Genomic DNA, 25,090 nt, shown 5'->3' on the forward strand with positions numbered 1-25,090 from the left:
CAGTACAAATTACAAACCTGAAAAACATTTTATGTCAATATGAAAAAAAAAAACTGCGACCCTAGATCTTTTAATTTTTTTTTTTTTTGGAAAAGGACAAGACAAGACAATTTTTTGGCCGAATGATGTTAATCATTTCCATCCTACACTGTACTTTGCACCTACAGATGAAAGCTGATGATATGAGTACAATGAGGAAGGGTTACAGAGTGGTATATAGCTAAGCTTAAATTGGAAACAAAGTGGAATATCTAAAGTTAGTACACAGAGAACTGTCAGTAAACTACATGCATTTGAAATGGACCAAGGATGTTTTAAACAACTGATTTTTATTCAGGTGCGCCGTCGGATATCACATTACCGGTGCAGCCGGTCAATGTGTGAAAAATACAGTACTGGTGCAGCCAGTCACTGTGTGAAATTGGTCAAGCTTTCGTCAGATGTGGCTCTGACTTCATCAGGACTGATGTTTTAGTTTCTTTAAACATTTTTAGAAATGTTGTAGGCAATTTACTTGTAAAGGAAGACCTACAGGCACAGTGAGTTCCCTGACAATGGCTAATAATGAAGGCAACAATGGCTAATAATGAAGTCTAATGTATGTATTCATTTCAGCTGCTTTGAAGGATTTCTCTATCTGGGGGTCTTGTACATATCCGTATCATTTCTATTCATTTATTTATAAATAACATCTGTTTTAATTACATTTTCAATGGTAAACAATTTATAAAGAGAAACTAACAAGGAGGAAATAAAGAAGGGGAAGGTCCTCTCAAAGATCTTATACAATGAGATAAGACACACGTACAATTAACGTGCAAACGGCCTTTCCCGATGTGAGGACAGAAAATGTGACTCTCGTGCTAGTCTCCTACACAACCAGCTAATTATGTGGTCCTGACACTCATTGTTCATAACCGCCAGGATAATTAACCGGTTGTGCAGGAGACCAGCACAAGTCACATTTTCTGTCGTCCTGAGTGTCACGTGCTTGGTGCTCACCAATCTGAGAATCTAGCTCAAGATGATAGAGCACTGGTCACCAGTTTGAATCATGCTTCAGCCAAATTGTCTTTCCTTCCTTTTGTCCTTTTGTTTAAATTTAAATATTTATCTATATAGAGAGCTATTAAAATTTGTTTTTTTTCACAGGAGGACTGCATGTCTAAGTTTAGTTGAGAAAACCATATAAGTTTGGTGTTCACCCTAAGCATCACTCAGCTTGATGCTTATAGTGTGGTTAAAACAAGATTTAGATACGATTGGTTGCTTAGTGATTATGCTACTTTGTGAAAGAGTGAAATGTATTTTTTATTTCAAAAAAACCTGAATCACAGCTAGAGAGTTGAACTTACATGGTCACTTCTATAATAGTTGAATCAGTACCAAACAGGTGGGCCTCATAATTGTGCATAATCCCAACACAAATAAAACAGTCGCAATGTGCATAATTTACTCTACCTCGCAATCGGAGGGTTGCGAGTTCGAACCCCGGCGGTGCCATCGTGTTGTGGACTTGGGCAAGGCACTTTACCTCACTTGCCTCTCTTTACCCAGGAGTGAAATGGGGAGCTGTTAGGGATATTGTCCATTGAGCGCCGCCCAAAGGTATGAGCATGCCTTGAGCATTGTATGGCAGCTGACATATTCTAACGACGGCGGAATAAATGTAAAGCGCTTTGATACATGTGAAAGGCGCTATATAAATGTCAACATTTTTTATTATTTGCCAGATGCACGACATGCAACAAAAGTTGCGTGCAAGTCTTGTTTTACATTGCATACACGCTTAGTACGCTACATGGACGCAACGCGCATGTTCCAGTTTGGCAAAGAAATACTTCATTTTACTGTACATCGTATTGGTATTGATTCAACTATGAAGAAACAAACACATACAGTTTGTCCACTCTGAAGTACAAAGTGACAACGCGTTAATAGTGCGTAGTGCTGCATCTCTGCTGCAGGTATGCGTGCCTTCAAAGTCGGCACAATGTGTGCGTCCGTGTCTGTACTTTGTATTTCAGAGTAGACTGACTGTAAACTCATTATCTCATGTACTTACCAAATATAGCTCCACGTATGACCTTCCGTTCCACCGGGTCCTCTGGCTTGAACCGATATTTGCATCCAAAGATACTGTAGCGTGAGTAGTGGTTGCCAAAGTAACGGATACCACGGAAACGACCCCCGCATTGGTAGCAGAATTCTGTACCACACCGTGAGCATGTCATGTGATCGCAGCCTGATGATCGTTGGATGAAAACCTGTGGAAATGAACCACAAAGATAATATATCCTGTTTACTACATAATGATACATTTTGGGAATTATATTACATTCTGAATAACATATCACACATGTTAGTGAGGTTACTAAAACTCTATCCAAACATCAAAAGCAGTTCTATTTTAATCATTTATTTACCTACCCTTTATCATCTTTACACAACTCTGATTACATGTAGATATTACACAAAAGATATGGAATATAAACAGTTATACTTTCTCTTTGTGGAAGTCATACTGATTGATTATACAGCAATTGGCACATGAATAGAATATCTGAAAACTTTATAATGTAATATTATTAGGTCTTAAATAAATATTTAAGTAATAAATTTATTGGTCTTATTAGTTGATGTTTTCACAGAACAGATTATTTTCAATATTATAAATCATTTTTTTATTTAAACAATTGCAATTTGTCAACTTGGACATAATTTTTTAAACTAATGATTAAAGTGTGGTTGCTAACCTACATTTGTATAGGGCCGGCGTCGGCACCATTTTTTGATGTCGACATGTCAACATATTTCGTATCTTGACGTCGACAGTGTGTCGACATACATTTGGGTTCCGAAAAAATACCAGGACTTTTTTTTCTTCATGATTTTAGGAATATTTTAAAAATTTTAGTTTCAGAGCATGTCTAGTTCTAATTCAGATTCTACCATGGAATTCAATGGAATACATAAACCCAATCGTTCAATTTAGGGCTTCTCTGAAAAAGAATGGGTTTATAGCAGGGATTCTTAACTGGCGCCACGTGGGCCACTTGTGGTGCATCAACGCAAGCCAAGTGGCGCTTGAAAAACAAAATAAAATCTAAAAAAATAAAGTAATTGAAAGATAGCACGATCAGGGAAATGTAACTTCAGTCACTAATTGCCAGTGGTCATGGTGGTAAGTTCAGTTTTGTTAATTATTTTCCATTGATCATTAACCATAACTGTTTATATGCCATGTAAAAGCAACATATGTATGGTTAATTTGCAATTTTAACCAATGTATGTAAAACGCCCACCAGGGATCCTGAAGTGGGACCACATGCTGTGACGCTTCGCTTGCTAGGCTCGCTCCCTAGGATAGTGGAGCTTCAGCAATTATAAAAAGTGGAGCTTCAGCTACTTTACTTTAGTATCCCTGGTTTATGATAGTAGAGCTTCAGTAATTATAATATTTTCTGAAAGTGGAGCTTCAGCTACCTTGGTTTTTAGGCTAATAAAACATCTTTTGCAATGCTGCCGACAAGGGCAGGGCCGTTCCTAGGGATTTTGCCGCCCTAGGCAAAACCTCTCCCTGCCGCCCCACCAAAGTATACCAAAAAGTGTTAAGGGGGGTTACCCCCTTGAAAACTCATCAGTTTTGACCTATTTGTATACATACTGCCCATTTTTTATCCGCCCTCATTTTTTCTTCCCTTTTCTTTCTCCATTCCCGTTTTTTCTTTTTTCGCCTTTTTTCTTTCTTTTTTCGCGCCCCTCTGTGACACGATCTGGTCTATCATGGGGGCCAAAGGCGGCAAATTTGAAACTGAGATAAAGGTACAAATATGGAGTAAAAAACAATAAAATACATACAAAAATAAACATCAAAAAAACTTCATAACTTTAGAACCAAGTATGCTAGACCTTTGGTGTTTTCAGTAAATGATAGCCTATTGTAATGTAGTATTTACAGTAACTCAATTTTCAAAAATGCCTCCTTTGGCCCCCATGGACCAGATCTTGTCACATAAGATCCTTTAAGGTGGCACACAGGATCACTAATTATCCATTTTTTTTCACATCATAACTCAAAAACTATTTGTGGAAAGTATATAAAAGTATACATTTTTTGAATGGAAATGAGCTCATAAATCCAATTAAAATGTCAGTTTTGGGCCAAAAAGTATCATTTTGAAAAAAATCCCAAAAAGCGGCTTTTTTGACCAAAAATTTTGGTCCGCCATAAAAATTAATTTGAAAACCAAAAACTGTAAAACATGAATTTTATTAATTTAGACAAATAAATCTAGAAAGTGTTTTTTTATTTTTTTTAAATTTTGCCTAGTTTTTAAAATATAGACAAAAAATCAGTAAAAACGTGAGACCCGTGTTCAAATTTTTGGATCATGGGTGATAAAAAAAGTTCTAGGCCCTAATTAAAAAAAATTAAAAAACACTATCTAGATTTTGGCCATATCTAAACGTTTGACTTAAAAACTTACCTCAGTGATGCTTCATTTAGACGCTATGACGGACCAAAAATGGTTAAAAGTGGTCAAAATTGAACTTGCCGAAAATCGCGATTTAGAAAAATACAGCGGATTTTAAGTCCATTTTTGAAGATTATTCCATAAATATATAATCCGGTGACTTGTGACGTTTGGTCAAGTTAGAAAATGAGAAAGGGCGTCCAACTGCAGCAGATTGTCAGTTTTTTGGTGGATTTAGAAGGTAAAACTGACAATATTACAAAATTATCCGGCACATTCGACATCTGTTTATCCACATGGTGTAGCCATTTTATTTACTTCAGTCTTGTTTCCATGGTGCAACGCGACCGGCAGGGCCATGATATCGCGCCGGTGTTAGAAGCGCTGAACGAGCAGGCGCGCAGACACTGAGGTTTTCAAAATTACGTGCATGCGTGAATTCATACATTGCACAGTGGGCGTGTTGCCGCGAAACACGAAACCGTGTTTGAGCACAATTATTTTGTCCTGTTACGGCTAAATAAAAATGCTGTCTCAAACTTTGCGGACATCAGAACATTAAAAATAGCATAGAATAACTGACAAGCAATTATTTTAACAGATTTATGAAATGAAGACTAAATTGAGACATAATCATGATAGGCCTAATTGCGTATTCTGTTTTGGCCCACTTTTCATGATTTTGCTCTAAATGCAATGTTTTTAATTTATCGTTTTACGTTTTTGGTGATTTTTTTTTGTATTGACAAATATTTTTATGTTCAACCTTGTCCTTTTCTGAACCGCAAACATGATATCGTTAGTAGCTTTTTCTTTTTTTGTAATAAACTTTCTAGAATGGCTTTTTTGCATGAGGTGTTTGAGAGCCACCACAGCGCCCCGCCCGCCAAAGTTAGTCATATATCCCGACGCGAGTTATAGGCCTACACCACAGGAATCCCAAGTCAATTTTAAAAGATTCTGATGTGTCGCATTACTCAATATTCCGTTTTTGTTATTGTAATTCATGAATTGTTTGTTGTTATTATATTTTATTCTAATTTTATTTTACTGAATAGGCCTATCGAACACCTCATAGGCCTATAAAGCCACAAAAGTTGTAAAACATTTTGTACCGCATAAAAATTCAAAAAATTGTGTCTGTTGTTGTTTTCAATCAAATAAACGTGTAAAAAGTGGGTAAAGTTTGTAATATATCTTGATTAAACTTCTTGTAAAAGCGAAAAAAAGTATGTTAAAAGCGGGCAAAACACGGAAAGCCCACAAGAAAAGCGGAAAACACGGAAAGTAGTAGTAAGGTCTATTAAACACAATTTCAAAGTAGAAAACGGAAAACTTATGGCTTTAAATTAGAATGTGGTTTTATACGACCCTGCATGATTGTAGGCCTATAATAGACATGATAAGCATACATCATGCTACAAAGAGCGTTTAAAAACATTGCATCAAAACATTCACTAAAAATGCTTTATTGGCAGTTTAGGCCTATCTTTTAAAGTTTGCAGAAAACATTATAAACGTCAACTTGTAGGCCAAACGTTGCAAATAAAAAATAAAGGCATTCGGCCAAAACATTCGTAAAAGGTGTTGTAAAACCTTAAAAGCTTTTATCGTAATCATGGTAGGCCTAATACTAATTAATGGAAAAGTTTTTAAAATGGGTTATGAAAATGGCACGAATTTGCGTTTTCGATTATACATGTACATATCTCGTTTGAAATTATTTGGCATTAAGACATTCACGACAATGCTTTCATAAACATGTGCTTGAATATCGACATTTTTGACATCGAGTTGTAGGCCTATTCCTAGATGGCCGATCAGAGTAGGCCTATGTTTTGAAATGTCGACGTTTTTTACATTGGTTAACGGTCGATCAGGAGTTGAAAACAAATCATAAATCTGTGTTTTAAAAACACTTTGAAACATTATTCAGGGCCTAGGTATTTAACTGCTTATAGCCTATTTTTATGGTCTCCAAAATGAAAAGACTGAACGACCGCAGATGCTCCCGAACCAAGGGCCAGGACTGCATAAAAGCTCATAAAAATGTTCCAACAACCAATAGGCCTATCGTTTCTTTTGAAATTTATACCAACTAATGGGTAAAAACCATAAAAGTAAATCAAATAATAACAATGAATGAATGAATGAATGAATGAAATAAAACAAATATTTAAACATAAAATAATAGGCCTAGTGACGTACTATACGGGCTAAAACTAGCCTACTGACAGAATAGGGTATACGTTTTCTATCGTACCTATATCAGGCTGCGTCATCATTACAGGGCTTCTTATGGTTTAACTATACTTCTTACAGATAAAATTTCATCTTTTTAATTTCAGAATGAAACTTGAAAAACAAAAACAAACAAAAAAACAAAAACTCACTCTTCTGTTAATACAAAATGACTACAATTTATACCAGCACTTTTTTTAGTCGTAATTTATCGAGTACTGGGCTCCGAGATTTGTCAGATTTTGAGCCGGGGACGGTGGTGCCGGGCGGTGGTGGTCTGTCGGCCCACAGCAGCCCTCGAATTAAGGATCTGAAGGGGCACAGCAACTTTTTTAGGGCAAGTTGATAATTGCCTTGGATTTTCACTGAAAAGGCAAGGCAGCACAGCAGTTTGTTATTTTTCAAGAGGGCATTATGGCAACTGTTGAAAATTTGAGAAGGGCACCAAGGCAATTTTTCAAAAGTGAAGAAAACACACACAAACATAGATAAGATGATTTTGTAATGAAGGGGCAGGGCTGGGGCACGTCGGCAACTTCATTAGAGGGCACGACAAGTGACTGCCTTGGGTAAAGGACATATTTTGAGGGCATTACGGCAGTGGGGTTGGGCACCCACGGCAAAATGCCATGGGTGCCTTGGGTTAATTCGAGGGCTGGCCCACAGTTTCGTAGGCCTACCTACCTTGGAGGCAGATCAATACGATAAAATATGGTAGTGATCGCGATTGACGACCCTAGCGTCTCAATCAGCAATCCGCACCCCGATAAGTTTACCATGTGTGCGTCTCTTTGCTAGCTGTACGCCGCATACGCGATACAAGAACGCGATCTATTGCGGGAAAACAATGATTTACTTGCTTTTTTTGTATTTTGACGATTTTTTTACAGAAAAACGGGTCTTGAAAATAGCTTTTCATATGGTTAAAATTTTAAGATTTCTTTAAAATCTATTAATGACAAGATAAAATATAGTTTAAAGATGACATTAGTGATGAAAACTCAATTTTGGTCATGTAACACTTCAGTGATACTGTGTGCCTCCTTAAAAATAAACTTTGGTTCATCTCAATTTCGGTAGCGATGTAGGTGTGAATTTCACCTGGTGATATTATCGAATCACTCACATAAAGTTAATTGCGCAGAGTGAACACACACACACACCCCCACGTACAATCGTACATGGGTGGTTTGTTGGTACGTTTGCGGTGCAGCCGCCATTGACATCACTACCAAACTTGAGGTGAACCAAAGTAATATAAACTGAAGACCGAGTTAAAAGACTACTTCGCGTCTGACATCAGGGCAAAAGCGCGGCATGATTGGTTGCTGACCTGCACAGTATGGCAGTTTTGGTGTTGTTGACCGGACGTCATACGCAAACTAGTCTTTTTAATTCTGTCTTCAATTATAGCCACAATTTTTTGTCAATGGGAGTGACCCTTTTATGGATACTTATGTGGGCCTCAAAACTCTGCCCTACCATATTAAAATGTTCCATACATAATCACTGAATTTACCATGGCACTGCCCCCTGGCATCAAGTCAACACTTACCTCATCTTTACACAATGTCATATACAGCGTTCGAAATAGGGCCGGTCAGCCGGCCATTGGCCTGTAACTTTTTGGCCTGGCCGGTAACTTTTCTGACTGGCATATAGTTGCCGGCCCGGCTGGCCGGTAACTTTTTAAGGTCAAGCCCGGCTGGCCTGTAACTTTTTGAGGCATATTTCGAACACTGGTCATAGAACTGTTTCTTGACAATATCTGCAACAATAAAACTAATTTTTGATTAACTCATTAAAATATTCTTACCCTGCACTTGGGACATTTATGGGCATTGACTATGCCTAGATGTCTTTCCTTGGCCCAGTCTTTCAGAAGTCTGTCCCCTTTCCAGAACTCTTTACACGTCAGCCCATCATGCCACGGAGCATGGCAAGGGAAGCACCAGTCCAAATCACACTGCTCGCAAATCACCTTCGCTTCCAATGGAGACAATGTCTTCTTACCCACCAACTCTTTGTCTACTGTTGCGACGAAATTACAACGAGGACACGTCTTCATGTGCGGTTCGCAGTTTGCCTCTAATATGAAGCGATAGAATTTATCGCGTGAGGCGTGATCTAGATGATACGCGATTTCTTCACGTGAAAGGTACTTTTTGCATGCGTAACTTGGACACTGCATTGTGACCAGTCGCTGGTTGACCATCGTGTTTCAATACGTCTTGAAGCAACTGTCGCACACAAAGGCACTGCAACAATCGCGTTGGCGAACAAGAGTCATAGAAAGGCACACACAACACTCATCGGTAACAATTTCTGCTAGAACAAAAAGTGGTTTGGGAAATTCATTTGGGGGTCTACGTCTTGAGCCACGACTTCCAATCAGCAATTGAACAGGTACATAGACATTTTGTTCTAAATGTTCCTCTAACGCTTGTATCTCCTGCTCATTCAATGATAGAGTCGCATGCACATTTCTACACCTCCGTCTTGTTCTGGCGACTCCATTGCTATCAAAATCCCCACCCACAGCACCAGTGGTCAGTTTTTTAGTTTTACAATGCCGCACACTGTTTATACTATCTTGACTAGAAGAGCTATCAGAATCGAGATCCATGAAGTTGGTGCGGAACGTCCACGAGTGTGACCTACCCACTCGTTTTCTGTTGTGGACGTCATCGTACAGTGCATTTGGGGCAAAATCAAGGCTCCATTCTGAAGTTTCGCTAGTTGGCGAACTACTTGTGCTACCGCCCTCTTGTGTCATACCATTACGTCTTACCGCTTCTGAATCTTTTTTAGATGAAAGGCTCATTGTTGCATTGTGATCAGAATCAAGGTACCGTTCTCTATTATTGTCCACTCTCAAGCCACCTGTTTTTGGATTTTGTAACTCAAGTGGTACACTATTAGCGAGCTCCAACTCAATCTCCATTTTGACCAAATCTCGATCTTGGTAACTCATCGACTGTTTTACAGGTTGCTTACAGTAGCCATGTTTATTTGTACTGAGTTGATTGGTCTTTACTTCTTTTTGCAAAGACGCATCATAAATATGTCCTGACACACACAGCAAGTCGTCGCTAACGACTATATCATACAAGCCTTTCCTAGACCCCGGCAAGCTAAGGCTACGCTGATAATTAGATCGTTTTTGGCGCGCACATATAATGCCGACAGAGTTGCGTTGATGGCGATAGTCTGATACACCTAGCATTTCACAACTACAGAACACTTTCTTTCCAGGATCCACCAAACTGCACTGTTTATCACACACAGGTTTTCCACATACTAAATCACACGTTGGATTTCCCTTTGTTGATATACCACCGCTGCAGCTACATATAGGCACTGATGTCATCATTCCTAGCTGATTGGCATTAGTGGATTGCTCCATGACCTTAGCACGAGTATTTGTGTCACTGCTCCCATAGTATCCTGTATTACTTGCCATGGCTTGTTGACTTCCCTTCACTGATGACTCAGACTATTGCCAACTCATTACGGATCAATGGCCAACCTGTTCAACAACAAACAACAATGTAGGCGGGTTAGTAAATTCTATTTATAACTCACCTTAGCAAATTAATTTTCAACTATATAAATATTTAGGAGTTGTTAGAACTCATTAATTATGATACATGTATGCATCTTTCTCATGCTAAGGGTGTGTACATGTTGTACCATCTGACCTTTGTTAATCAGAAAATAATCAAAAGGATTACACATTTAGGTATTTTACATAAATTTGCTTTTGCAAAATTACAGGTTATATAAAACATCATGTGGGAAAATCCCAAATTCCATCATGATCATAATGGTCTGATACAGGGTTATTATTTTATTTATAATACCTTTACTGAATCATCACACTTGAGCATATTATTGCAGCAATACAAAGTACTTATGTACAGTTCTTGAAATCCCAGCATGTTTTGAAATTAAAAATGTTCAATTTTCTTCTCTGCATGCATTTGGGAGGAGGAAGGTAGTGCACATTATTTTGTGTGGAAAAGTAAAAACCTGTAAAAAATAAATTGAATGTACTACATGTACTACTTCCTCCTACAGCTTTGCCTAATGATTAATCAAGCAAATGACATGATTCAATACAATTAATTTATGAAATTCTGATATACTAACAGGGAAATAAATTTGTTTTGTTAACTCTGGTCAAAATATATCCAAGGTGACCGACCATCTAAGTAAACTGACCCATAAATTTGACCACTTGATCATAACAAATATTTGACGACTTTTTTTTACATAGTCCGTTGTATTTTATGTACACTAGATTCTTTTGTTCTCCATTTTATGTTAAAACAGACTAATGTGTAACATAAGATTTCTTTTTAATTGCAAATTTGCCCTACATCAATTTTTTTCCATTTTTTTCCATTGCCGGCTAAAAGCAAGCGCTGGCACTGTGCTCGCGGGCTTCTTGGGTGATTTTGTTGCAGTAGTGGGTGTAAAATAGCAGCAACACAGAAACACAGGTTTTAATGTTTTCCTGAACAACGCTGTTGTTATGAAAAGTTTTAGTTTATTTTGGCTGATAAATGAAAACAATTATTAAGTTACAAAAATACTTTCCTGAGTTCTCAAACCGCAAGTCTCACCTGCTTTCGCGACCGCCTGCTTTCGCGATCACTTTTGGTATTAGTAAATGAACTTGCAACAACCCATGGTGACAAGTTTCATGCCCATACGATAGTTTTTAGTAACTTGACCTCAACTGACCCCTGGATGACCTTGGATGACCCCTAAATGACCTGCTAAATGTTGCCTGTACCCACCAAGTTTCATGCCCATACAACAGTTTTTAGTAATTTTACCTCAGATGATCCCTGGGTGACCTTGAATGACCCCAAAATGACCTTTCAAAAATTTGGCTCTAAATGTTGACTGTACCCACCAAGTTTCATGCCCATACGACAGTTTTTAGTAATTTTACCTCAGATGACCTCTGGGTGACCTCAGATGACTCCAAAATGACCTTCCAAAAATGTGACTCTAAAGCTGAATTTATACTCGATCGCTTTTGCAGAAAAGCGATTCTCACGCATGCTCAGTGTTTACTTACATTTTCAGAGCGTCAAGTCGATCAATCGATTCAAATCGTTCAAGGCAAAAATGACGTCGCTTTTGCAAGTTGAAGAAATCTCAACTTCCCAGCGATATCGGTTGACACGTGAATGCGTCAACCAATCATATACAATACAATACAATACAATAAACGGAATTTATATAGCGCCTTAGCATAAGTATGAACAAAGCGCTTGTCTACAATGATCTTAAAAGTACAACTTACACTACATCTTAGGCTACATTAAAATGTACAACTTAATTAAAAAAAAAAAAAACTTAGTTTGGAAACAAATAGGTTTTCAGATTAGATTTAAAAGTGGCCAGACTATGTGAAGTACGAAGTTTTACTGGTAATTTGTTCCAGAGAGCTGGCACAGAATTGCAGAAGGCATTATTCCCATATGATGTGTGAGTTCTTTTACATTCAAGCAGACTGCCATCAGCATGTGATCGTAGGAACATACCATCAGAAAATGTGTGAGATTTTAGGAGATTTTGTATGTACACAGTGGTGTTGTTTCATGTCTACTTTTATGTTTAATGTGAGTAGTTTGTAGGTATACGCTCTTTTACTGGAAGCCAGTGAAGCTCTTTCAGCAGAGGAGTGGTGTGTTCCATACGGTTTGCCTTGAAAACAAGTCTGGCAGCTCTGTTTTGTATTTTTTGTAGTTTTTGTGTGTTTTTTACAGTTGTACCATATAATAAAGAGTTACAATAATCAATTCGTGAAATAACAAGTGAGCGGACAGCATGGTTGCAAGTATCTTTATCAATATAACAACGAATGCGTCCTATATTACGAAGATGATAATTTAAAGAGCGAGAGACAGCAGATATTTGAGATGACATAGACATGGTTGAATCAAAAAGAACTCCAAGGTTGTGTACAGAATCAGATGGTTTGATAATTGTTCCACATACGTTAAGAGTTGGTTCATATATATTTCAAATTATATGCAGAGCTAGCAACAAAGAATTCGGTTTTATCTTCATTCAGTTTAAGCTTATTTACATTCATCCAATTCTTGATTTCAGCAATACATGATTCCAATTTGAAAAGAGCAGTTACACTATCTCCAGGTATGCGGGGCTTAAATTCTGTATATATTTGTGTATCATCTGCGTATATGTGATAGTTCAATCTGTGTTTCTGGATAATTTTTCCAAGTGGGTATGTGTAGTAGCTAAACATCCCAGGACCTACCACTGATCCCTGGGGTAGGCCAAATTCCATTGTTTGAGTTTTAGAAAAATCACCACCTATACCAACTTGGCTATTGCGTCCTTTGAGGTAGGAGAGTATCCAGGATCGCACGGCTCCATTAATGCCAAGAGATTTTTCAAGTCTATCATTCAAAATATCAAAATCAATAGTGTCGAAAGCTGCACTTAGATCTAATAATACAAGATAAACAGCTTTTTTGTTGTCCAGTGCACATAGAATATCATTTTTCACTTTCAGAAGAGCGGTTTCTGTTCCATGATTAGGCTTATAAGCAGATTGGTAAGGCTCCAGCAAACAATTTGTAGACATATGGGAAAACATCTGTGACATAACACATTTTTCCATAATTTTTGAAAAACATTTGATATTGGAGACAGGCCTATAATTTTTAAGTTCATTAGGATCCAGGGTTGCTTTCTTTATGATAGGGGTGACAATAGCTTGTTTCAAGGAGTTCGGAAACCAACTGGATCTGTTATTTTCTAACTTTCTATTAACTTTTGGTGATGAATTAATTCAAAGCAATAATTATTAAATGTATTTTGTGGCATTTAGAATATTTTGATTGTTGTCTTCAATTGCCATCGCCGTGATAAGTATAAATGCAAAAGCGACGAGTGATGCATCGCAAAATTCGGCGATTGCCCATCGCTTTCCAAAAGCGTTTCATCGCAATCGCTCGGCGATCGAGTATAAATTCAGCTTAACTGTTGACTATACCCACCAAGTTTCATGCCCATACAACAGTTTTTAGTAATTTGACCTCAGATGACCCCTGGGTGACCTTGGATGACTCCAAAATGTACCCACCAAGTTTCATGCCCATACATCTTAATACTAATTATGGCGTGTCCGTCCGTCCGTCGTCCTCTGTCCGCTGGCGCTATCCCGTGCTTGCGCGGCTCACTAACGCGTGCTTTCGCGGTGCGTATCATGGCGTCCCATGCGGCATCGCGGCGTCCAGCGCGCGCTATCACGTAGTTCGCAGAGTACCAACGGGCGAAAAGCGAGCATCAGAAAGCATTACAGTGTGGCTAATCGTGCAGGTGCATCTGATCGGATCAATAGGCCTATTTTCAACACACACGTGCAGAGGCCTATTACTCAGAACATGGCTATTTCCAGGGTATTCTTTTGGGGGGCTCATATGTGGTAGCAGGACAGGGCTTGGAAGAGGCGAACGATGGGTTTCAGATTACGGCCAAGTAAAGCGTCACAGCTACAAAACTACTAAGTTGATTATTGTGTCAAATTGAGTCTTCATCATTGAGAGCGTATATCATAGTTAGTTTAAAAGGTCAGGGCAGGTAGGCCTATGGGTAACGGGTGTTGCGTAATTAGAGAAAGTCCTATCACGAGAACCACCCAACCCGAGAACCACCCAATCCGAGAACCGCGAAATCTAGTCTTACTATAAATAGGGGAATGTTGTATCTATGTATGTATCTATCTATGTATGTATCGCTATAAAGGCTCCGTCAGTTTCGATCCAAATGTCGCCAAATTCATACGGGAGATCGAGGAATATACGGGAACGTGTTTAAACTTTATTTGGTTGAAAACGGTCAAGAATTGGCCTCAAAATCAGTGAAAATGTGGTCCGTTGCTATCCAAGGTAAACAAAAGAGGAGTCAGTTACTAAGCTAGGCCTGCTTGGCGTCGCACGGGCGTATCTAATGCCAAGTCAGCTCGCGTGAAGCGCAGCGATACCCTGCTGGTAACGCAGCACTACGCCATGGCACGCGGAAACGACGCAGAGTCACGTAATGGATGCTATTACGGGTGAACGCACGAGCGTAAGCGTAATAAATACGGGAAACAGATGTGTGTTAAAAAGTACAAACAACATGAAGAGGTAGGCCTACTATAAATAAAAAAGAAAACAAAATGAGGACAAACAGGCTGTACGAGTATGTGGGTTATACTAAGTCACAAAATGAAACCGGAATAAAATAGGCTAAAGAAGGAAAAAAAAACTCTTCAGGAAATGTAAAAAAAAAAAAGCTATAATAAAATCAGGAAGTTTAAATAAAAAAGCTATTAAACTGAGGACAGAATTAAATAAATAACATGAAAACGGAAAATCACAAGCTATGCAGCAAATAAAATAGAAGCTAAAATGGAAATGTAAGAAAGGACAGATTTAGAAAATAACGGGAACGGGGTTGAATAAATAAAAAAACATGGTAACGGAAAATCGGAAGCTTAGCAGCAGAACTTTTTTTTTAATGGAACAAAATTGGCCCATGTAGAAAAAACTAAAAAGAAAGAAAGAAGTTAAAATGGAAACGTAGGCTTAAAGATGGTCAGGTTCAGATAAATAAAATTTACCTTTTCAATGATTCTACCTGTTCAGTAATTCCTCCTGTTTTAGTGAACGCTCCCATTTACTCATCTAGCGGGGACCCCCGCGTAGCGCGGGTGTCCCGCTAGTGTACTATAGTTTTTAGTAATTTGACCTCAGATGACCCCTGGGTGACCTTGGATGACCCCAAAATGACCTTCCAAAAATGACTCTAAATGTCACTGTACCCACCAAGTTTTGTTCCCATATGACAGTTTCTAGTAATTTGACCTCAGATGACCCCTGGGTGACCTGGATGACCCTGAAATGACCTGCTAAAAATTTGGCTCTAAATGTTGACTGTACCCACCAAGTTTCATGCCCATACGACAGTTTTAAGTACTTTGACCTCAGATCACCCCTGGGTGACCCCGCATGACCCCAAAATGACCTGAAAATCTAATCAGGTCGAGAACCTTTGGTCGCCCTGCTCCCCACCAACTTATGTCACTGTACCCCATATCTCCAGATATTTTTTTCACAGGGTATTTTGCTTGTTATCTTAGCTGCCTTACCCCCTTCCTCCTCCCTGTACTGCCCATCCTGCCCTTTCCCCCATCATTGAGCAGCTCGACACACTTGCCCCTATCACAAAATTGCAGCTTGATACGTCAAAGCATGGCGAAATACATAGCCTGAGAGCAAATTGAAAATACCCTGGCTGGGCGTTTATTGGGGTATGGGCGCTTATTGGAACGAATAAGGTACATATACGGAAAAGTGATTACAGTCTCCTGCCTTATCAGGCGGGACAAAAATGGGGCTATTTCGTCCACCTGAAAAGTAATGATATCTGAGGGGCTATTTTAAACAAAAGAAATTCACATTTTACAATGATGTAACTTGTTATTATTTGCTATTATTTTGATGAAATACCGTAAATAAGAATCACAATTAAATATTCTGTATGAAAGGGGTTCATTATTTTAAATTCATATATTTTCATGACTAAACCCGGGCCACAAGCGACCCATTGATCATAAACAACAGTTTAGTCAGAAAATATATGAAAGAAAGAACCCCTAACTTAGTTATTTGGCTAGCTGAATTTATACTCTATCGCTGAGCAACAAGCGATTCGCATTTGACCAATAAGGTACAAATACACTGCAAAATTCCTGGCGACAGAGTGACTACATCGCATTGGAACTCTGAAGTCACTACCGCCGTCACTCCAGAATAACCTACCCTAGCTCGAGATACTCTAGCTAAAATACAGGTTTACATTTACTATCTTACATTATCTTGCTGTATTTCAGCTAGAGCTCCAAACGACAAGCTTCCGGGTTTTTTTTGGAGAACAATACTGTTACGTAAGATGAAGAAGAAACCCGCCTCGGAGCCCGCCCTACTCATTATTTCATTGTACTTATTGCAATTTGCCTCCACACATTACGTAATCAACACAAAGCTTTTGTGAGGATTAGTGAGTGGATAAGAAATTGACAGTGGAGGATACTGAAGGACACGCCGATTGTTAGTTGTCAATCATGAATTGCCGCGCCGTATGAATATTGTACTGCATGGCATTCCGCAAACACCAGGACAAATTATGCCTTTTTTTTCAAAGATCATCTCATATGAAGTAAGCTGAATGCGATCTGTACTTTTGTAACATTCCGATCGCTTTTGATCACCTATTATCGGCGAATTTGCTTGAAAACACGTGAGTTCATGTTGTGTAAACATAATTAGCATAGACACAAATGAAATTACGATGCAATACAATGCAATTTGAATGCGCACCAGATCTATAGAAATAACGTTGCCCGGTTTTATGCAGAATTAGACCCTGTCTGACCTACCCTATGGTGGCCGACAGAGTCACTACAGGAGAGTGACTACATCGGAAACAAGGCAGTAGGTTACTATGCAGCAGTGTCATCACGTAGTGACTACAACTGCTGGCCTCCGATGTGTTACCTGCTCGATGCCGCATCGGCGACTCATGATGTACACCACCGACAAGAATTCGACAGTGGTCCACATCTTGTAGTCACATCAAAGTGACTTCCGTAGCCCGTGCCCATGCGTCGCCTGCTTGGTGCCCAGTCGGCGAACTTCAAGGTGACTACGCTGCCGAAAGGTAGTTGACCGAACCCTGTTATGAGTTCGAACACTCTGGGGACACGCGCATATACATGTATCTACCAAATACGCGCTGATGATGACAAATACGCGTATCATGCTTGTTTACTGCTTGTATACGCTCATGAATGGAATGAGTTGGTTTTATAATTAATTGATTGATGCATGCTGTACAGTGGGTCTGTGTGTGGTTCTACTGCCGTGTTTGTTTGTTTTTTATCGTGCTTTTGCATTTTTTATCATTTATATTTCAACTGTGAGACTTCCGATTCATTTTATTGTTCTCTTTTATAATATTTTAATTCTTTTCGTGCTGCCTGTTTAATAATCTCATCAACTGTGTTTGTTTTATTTTCAGTTCTTGTTCTTGGTTTATTTGTTTGTTTCATTTCAAACGTTTTTATTTTGTTTATTTGTTTGCTTGTTTTCTCACAAAACTTATATCATTGCTTTGTTTACTTCAGTGGTTAGATGACATGTTTTGCTATCAAATTAGGCCTATTTTTCATATTTTGCATGATAACGTTATATAGGCCTATTGAAACTTTTTTTTATTTAAAACGAATTGTGTTTTAAAAGCTATATTAATTTTCAGCCGAAGTTCGCAAAGTATGCCTATTATTAGTCTGTGTTACAGACTGGAAAACTGATTACTACCCGCGAGCTACCAACATGTGTAGGAGTATAGCATGGTTAAAATTGAGTTGGTTTCCCAGTCTGTGTCAACATGAAACTTTTCAGTATCGCACTGCCATAAGACGCTTAACAATAAGAGTTTCCCCAGTTTCTCCAAAGTTTCTCCAGCCTTATTTGGCATTTCTCCATCCTTATATGGTATTAGAGGTGCGACTTACTTATATCAATCACGCCAGCCAAGAAATTCACTCATGACCATCATGACACCCCGCTGCTTGGACAACAGGTGGTAATTAGTTGCGGTTTTAGAGTCGGACCAAGTGTTTGGACCAGACCTGCATAGCTGCATCACAATATCTGTGGCTGCATGCAGCTAGCTGGCTTTGCAGCATTGCTCTCTAGACAGCTCGCAATAATCAAATAATAACGATGGGTCACAATAATCAAATTAAGAGTTTGTTGACTGTATTCTACTCTTGGAGTAAAAAAATCACATCAAGACAGGTTTGTTTTCCTGTATGTAGGCCTATGTGGTCTGAGTTGGGGTGTAAAATCACGTGTAATAATATGCTTCTAATTTACTGTCAAATCAGTTCTAAGCCTATTTATTAATACTACATGACTAGATTTCATACCAGATGATTTCATATTGCTTATGAACAAAATTAAAGTAAAAAAAAAAACAAAAAATATTTTGTCATCATTTACTTCAAAATGACGTGTTTGCTGAATTTCTTCAACCAAAACAATCCCCCAAAACCAAAACAACAAAATGCGGTAAAAATTGATTTTGTGCTTGTTTAGCCTAGCCATGCCTCTTTTTAAAATTTTGTTTCACCAGAACATTGCTTGATTGTATGCAATAACGCCAACTTGCATATAGGCCTACTTCAGTAATTTGTCATTAAATTATTAAGTTTAATATTCCGACTATCAAAACAAACTTTACAAAATGTTTTTGTGTGTGAATTTGATCATGGACATACTATATACTTAATTTGATTAAATAACTAGGGCCCTATTAATTTAGCTCATTGTTCCTGGTAGGCCTACTGTTGTTCCTCGCGGATGTTTGAAAGGCCATAAGGGCCGCAGGTTGAAGGTCCCAGTAAAGTGATTGGTTCATCACGTTTCAAATATAATTAATAATTTTATGTCAGAGATGATTTTCTGGTTTGTTTTATACTATAGGCCTATACTCCAATATTAAATATTCCAATATTTATAGCTAAATATTGGAATTCTAAACTCAACTTCAAGCATTTATATCACTAGTTTTATCAGTTTCGGGATCAGCTTCCCTGGATGTTCGATTGTACCAAACATGAAGGTCACCAGGTCAGCTCTCCGATGGGGTTGACCCGACCTTTTGTGATGGGTCATGTTACGCTATGACTGATTTGCGGTCGGTGTGCACAGTATGATGCAATCTAGATAATTAGATGATGATAGACGAGGTTATATTTTGGGTCTATTAATCAGCGATTATTAGTGAAAGGGCGGCCCGACTTTGACAGGTAACGTGACTTAGTTGCGATCTGAAAACACTGCACATTGGCAAAGACGACTCACGGTCGCCGCATGGCGATCGTTCAAGGCTTCGCCGCCAGCGGCATCGCTGGTCGCCCCTCGCATGGCGACCTGGTTCTCGCCGCTTGGGCGAGCTGTCGCAACCGCCGCTCCCCCTCGGCAAGGATTGTGAGTCGTCTTTGACAAAGACTAGCCTATTATAGGCCTAGCATTTTCAATTTATACATTTTGATTTGCCTAAACTTTACTTATTTTGAAGCAAGAATTTGTCTGTTATATTTAAAATTGATTTATAGGCCTAGCATGCATTTTGTTTTACTTCTTGTCACTTTCCTGAAAGGTCTACTGCAAATTCATACTTTTACTGCCGTAAGTTTATGGAAAACTTTGGCTTGTGCTTTTTTCTTTTTCCGTTTTTCAAAATGGTGTTTTATAGGCTTATTAGTTTGATTCGTTTTTCATGTTGATTTTTTTTACGTTATCAAATAATGCCTATAAAATATAAATCGGTGTCACATCAATATAGGCCTATTGCAGTGTTTGTTTGAAATTGTGTCTTATTTTTATCACGCAAATATTAATGCTTGTTATGAATTATTATTCTTATATAATTATTTATTTATTTTACACATTTAATATTTTAATTCATCAAAAAGCTTCAATAGGCCTACATGCTTCTTATAATATTCCTACTTTTAACTTCTTTGCAATTTTTCTCAAGTTGTTTCTTTGTTTCTTCCATTCTTCGTTTATTGGTTTCTTCCTGTTTATTTATTTCTTAATTTTTATTTATTTAGTTATTCAAATAACCACCAATTAACAAAAATGTATTTTATTCATCATATTAGTTTATTGAATTATACTTTGTTTACTGATCATGTTTATTTCTTTTACTAACAAATTTATTTCATCTAATATTTCCCTTATTTTAAAAGCCCAGTTTGCAATTTCCCCCTCCCTAATCCCCTAAAAAAGCAAGAAATAAAGAATATTATTTGAATAAATCAAGAGAATCTAAAAAATATGGCAATAAAAGCAAAACTGGCAACCCAAAACACCGGTACTGAGCACCCAGGCCCAGTCGCGTAGTCACACCAGTGTGACTCTCCTGCGAAGTCACCGCGCCGCGAAGTCACTCTGTAGAAACCTAGGAGGCTGGCTACCCGGCTATTTCGGATCGGCGATATGGAAAACCGAGGTGTAGTTTCCGATGGAGTGACATTCTGGTGACATCGGCGCCACACAGATGAGAATCTTGCAGTGTAGGCCTACATACTCGTACACAAACTACACATATACATCAAATTTATGGAGCCGGTATATAAAACCATCTTCGCCCCAATCTGAAACTCACACATTCGATGGGTGTATATAGTTGCCCACGTCCAACTTTGTTTCGTCAGCACAGACATTGACTGTTATCATACTGACATTTCTTTAAAAAAATACTGCTCATAGTCAGGATAGACACCCATATGATTAAAGGACGCGATGGTGGGGTGTTCCTCACTATAGTACTATTTCCAGCAAATTACTCCCGGTCCCCGCACTCCGTGCATCCGCGGGTATTCATGCTTGTCGGTGAACTTTAAAAACACCCCTTTTGCATCTCATTTAGCGAAGTTTTTAGGGAAAACACCCCTTTTTTAGCGATTTCGCGAATTAATTGCCCTTCGACAATACCCCTATTTTCGCTAAAACACGAATGATATTTCTAATATACTCTTTTCTGGCAGAAACGTGTCGGATGCTCGATGGAATACCCTTTTTTTTCAATTTCGCGAACACGTGGTTTGAAAAAAAACACCCCTTTTTTTTGTGTTTCTCGAATCGCGTTTCATCATCTGAATACACCCCTTATTTCGCGAAATTTTCGATGAGCATGAATACCCGCGGATGCACGGAGTGCGGGGCCGGGAAATTACTTCAGCGGTGTCCGTCTGCTCTGTCTGATTATTGCGTAAAAAGAACTAGGTTAGTCACGCGATACTACGCAATTTGACCAGCGAATGAGCCAATTATGAGGTCCTAATGTGATGATGATGTGATTCAATTACCGTAACCACCCGGGTATAAGCCCACCTTCAGGTATAAGCCCACCCCCTATTTTTCAAAACATTCTGGGAACAAGGGTGCACTCGGCTATAAGCCCAGTACTAAATTTTGGCCAAATTCTTAAATCAAATTGAAATGCTTTTCTCTCACATTTAAGAACAAATATAAAAAACTATCAATTGATAGTTAACATTCCACACTTACATCGCCTGGCTAATAACTATTTGGTGCAGCAGAGACACTAAAATGAATACACCGGATCGATACACATGAATTGCTATGCACGGTTTTGATATCAGGCGAAAATCTTCGGATACCGTGTTAGAAAATGATGAATATCTCCCGTAAATGATTTTGTATAAAGAAACCAGATGTGGTTCCTTGCACATGAATATATATTTTGAACAGATATGATAGTCGTTAGCTTGCGCTTTGAGACAGTAGCTTGCGTCTTGAGTCAAAACCTGACAATAATTCTGCAATAATTCTGATTTATATGTGCCGAATTATATAGTAGGTAGCCTAGGTGAATTTAAATTTGCCATCAAACTGCATCATTTTATATATCAAATTAAAGCCCTTGAGTAAACAAAGCCAAAACTGAAAACCATTTTTTCATAGCACTTTCCGTAGCAAAGTTACATCTTGTCAAAGATTGACTTTCATCAAAAAGTTTCAGCTAGCAAAATTCCCCAAAGCGGCATTTCGGGGTGTTTCTAGATCTTAGTCTCATTATGATAGCAGCCTTTTTTAATGGAACTGCTATCAACATCACACATGCCATCTGCGGGTGACTTATCACCATAAAAATCATATATTTGGGTCAAGTGAAGTATAGAAAACATATTTATGTAGGTTTCTTTCTTCGGGCACTTGTTTTAAATTTCTATGTAAAAATGCATTGCCTTTGTTGGCGAATTTGGCTGTCTAGCACATGTGTTAACTAAGGTTTGCCTGGGTTACCTAGATATATAGCGCAGTGTATAGGCCAATCGTGAAGGTTGTCTAAAAGAAAATGACATATGGCATACCATGCTTGACTGACACAGCGAGGTGAGTCACCGGACACCGAGCTAATCGGGGCTATTGTCAGTAGCCTTAGTCAGATGTCCTTCGGCCTATAGTATTATATTTTATTATTTAACAGGTCGATATGTATAATGGCCATGTGTGGCGGTGGATTCAATCTACCATGGCGATTGCTGCCATGAAGATATCGGGGCGATGACACTATGCGTCACAGCACAGGCCCGGACATGGTCATGATTGGACCTGCACCCATGGCATGCCATGGCATGGCAAGGTGGTATACGATGCGAAGGAGGTTATTCACGGTTTAAAATAAAATTCAATAAAAAGTAGAACTACCTTGATGTCAACAATAGTCAATGTTTTATGAATAGCGCAGTGCTGCAGTACAGGGCCTGAGTGCAGTGGAGCATGGAGTGTCACGAATGTCATGCATTATCACGCATGCCTGAATTTTAAAAACGTAACTTCGTCATGAATTCTTGTAAATTTGTAAGCTTACCAAAATTGACATTTTATTTGATCACGATATATACGGACTGTTAAACAGATGCACTCGTTTTCTGTACAGAGTTCGTCTTTATTACATACAGTATAGTCTCGTAATATTCAATAACTAAATCAGTAACGTTATTTGGTAAAACAAACCTGATAAAGAGAGGCGACTTTCCAACACGGAAATCCCGTCATTTAACCAAAACAGAAATATCGCAAACAAATTACTCATACAATACTTCGCAGTTTATTTTGTACCATACCGTGTAATGTAAATTGTGAACTGCTACGCTACACATGAGGTTACAGATTTCTGTTAGTCTTCAATATAAGTCGTTTTACCTCGAGGTCGTTTTACCATGTTTACAGTTTTACGATGGTAACAAAATCATCAAAATTCAGATTTTTTTTTTATTAATTGGTAGGCTCATAGATGTGATAACATAGCCTCAGTGGCCAGTGCCGTTCCGACCATTAGGCCAGGTAAGGCGGCCGCCTAGGGCGGTAAACGCAGAGGGCGCCAAAAAGGGGCGAAAAAAGAAAAAACGGGAATGGAGAAAGAAAAGAGAAGAAAAAATAAGGGCGGATAAAAAAGGGCAATATACAAATAGGTCAAAACTGATGAGTTTTCAAGGGTGTAATCCCCCTTAACACTTTTTTGGTATGCTTTGGTGGTGCGGCCAGGAGAGGCTTTGCCTAGGGCGGCAAAAATTCAGAAAATCCGTAGGAACGGCCCTGCATAGCCGAAAACAGCCGAAAACCGTGTATTTAAGACAAAATAAGGCATTTTACATCTGTAATTTAAAGGACTATAGGCGCATACATGATGTAGGCCTCCCGAGGGGGCACTCAACTTTGGAAGTGACGGGTATGTGCCAACCGGAGTCGTGAAGTAGGGGCCTATCGGGTACAAAGCGTTAATATAAAAAAGGGGGTCATTGGGTACAGACAAAATAAAAAAGGGGTCATTGGGTACAATATTTTTGAAAAAAGGGGTCATCGAGTATAAGATTTTAAAAAAAGGGTCATCGGGTAGAAAATTTTGAAAAAATGGAGCAAAATTTTGAAAATTTCGGCATAATTTTGAAAAAATGGAGCAAAATTTGACAGTTTCGGCATTTTTTTGTTGCATTTTGATGATGCTATTCTAGAAAAAAGGGGTCATTGGGTAGCCGCAACTAAAAAAAGGGGGTCATCGGGTATGGCTTTTAAAAAAGGGGTCATCGGGTATAGTCGACTTCAAAGAGGGGCCTATTGACAGGCACATACCGTCACTTCAAAGTTGAGTGCCCCCCCAGGGTAGGCCTACACATTGAATGGGATGGGGCTTCATCAGGCATCTGCTGTTTTCTTTGTTTTTTGCCGAACTAATTTTCTTTTCAAAAACAGTGGGCCTACCAAAATGACTTTTGAATGACTTTTTGAATGTAGGCCTACACTTTCAAGCAAGTTATAAATAATCTTAATTTTCCAATTTCGCTGGGATCACTGAATGGGACTTCAATGAAAATTTGAAAGAACTCAGTGCAATATCAGGCTTTTCATTACTCCATTCCAGAAAAATACCGTAGCCTACTGCACCGGGCCTAATAAGGTCCGGCCCCAAAAATAGTTCCCTATTTTTTTGGAATTCAAAAACTATTATCCTGTTGTGCCAAATGAAACATATATAGCTAAATCCTAATGTTAGTTCTAAACGTCAAATCCCTAATATTAGTAGCTATTAGTCACATTTCAATATTTTTGCAATTTGAGGTAAATGGGTCAAAATTAAATTTGGCATGTTTTCTTATAGGCCTAATTGATGTGGTCAAAAATTTCTAAGACTTGGCACGTGTTAACTTGGTTTATACGGTTAAACGATTAACTTAA

General features: G+C 38.5%; 1 protein-coding gene across 3 annotated transcripts in view; it reads right to left on the reverse strand.

The window, feature by feature from the left end:
- The window catches only part of LOC140151007 (E3 ubiquitin-protein ligase RNF217-like), an 82,577-nt gene extending 59,120 nt beyond the window's left edge, over positions 1-23,457 (reverse strand). For 2 of the 3 annotated variants that reach the window (XM_072173197.1, XM_072173196.1), the window contains exons 1-3: positions 23,372-23,457; positions 8,536-10,248; positions 2,066-2,267 (exon numbers count right to left, since the gene is read on the reverse strand). In XM_072173197.1, the coding sequence (XP_072029298.1) occupies positions 2,066-2,267; positions 8,536-8,934 (601 nt within the window). In that variant the 5' untranslated portion in view covers positions 8,935-10,248; positions 23,372-23,457. Of the gene's footprint in view, positions 1-2,065; positions 2,268-8,535; positions 10,249-23,371 lie in introns of those variants that run through there. The other variant, XM_072173195.1, reaches the window with a different exon arrangement.
- Positions 23,458-25,090: the final 1,633 nt, after the last annotated feature.

The sequence above is a fragment of the Amphiura filiformis genome, chromosome 4 (assembly GCF_039555335.1).
Source record: "Amphiura filiformis chromosome 4, Afil_fr2py, whole genome shotgun sequence".
NCBI classification, from domain to species: domain Eukaryota; kingdom Metazoa; phylum Echinodermata; class Ophiuroidea; order Amphilepidida; family Amphiuridae; genus Amphiura; species Amphiura filiformis.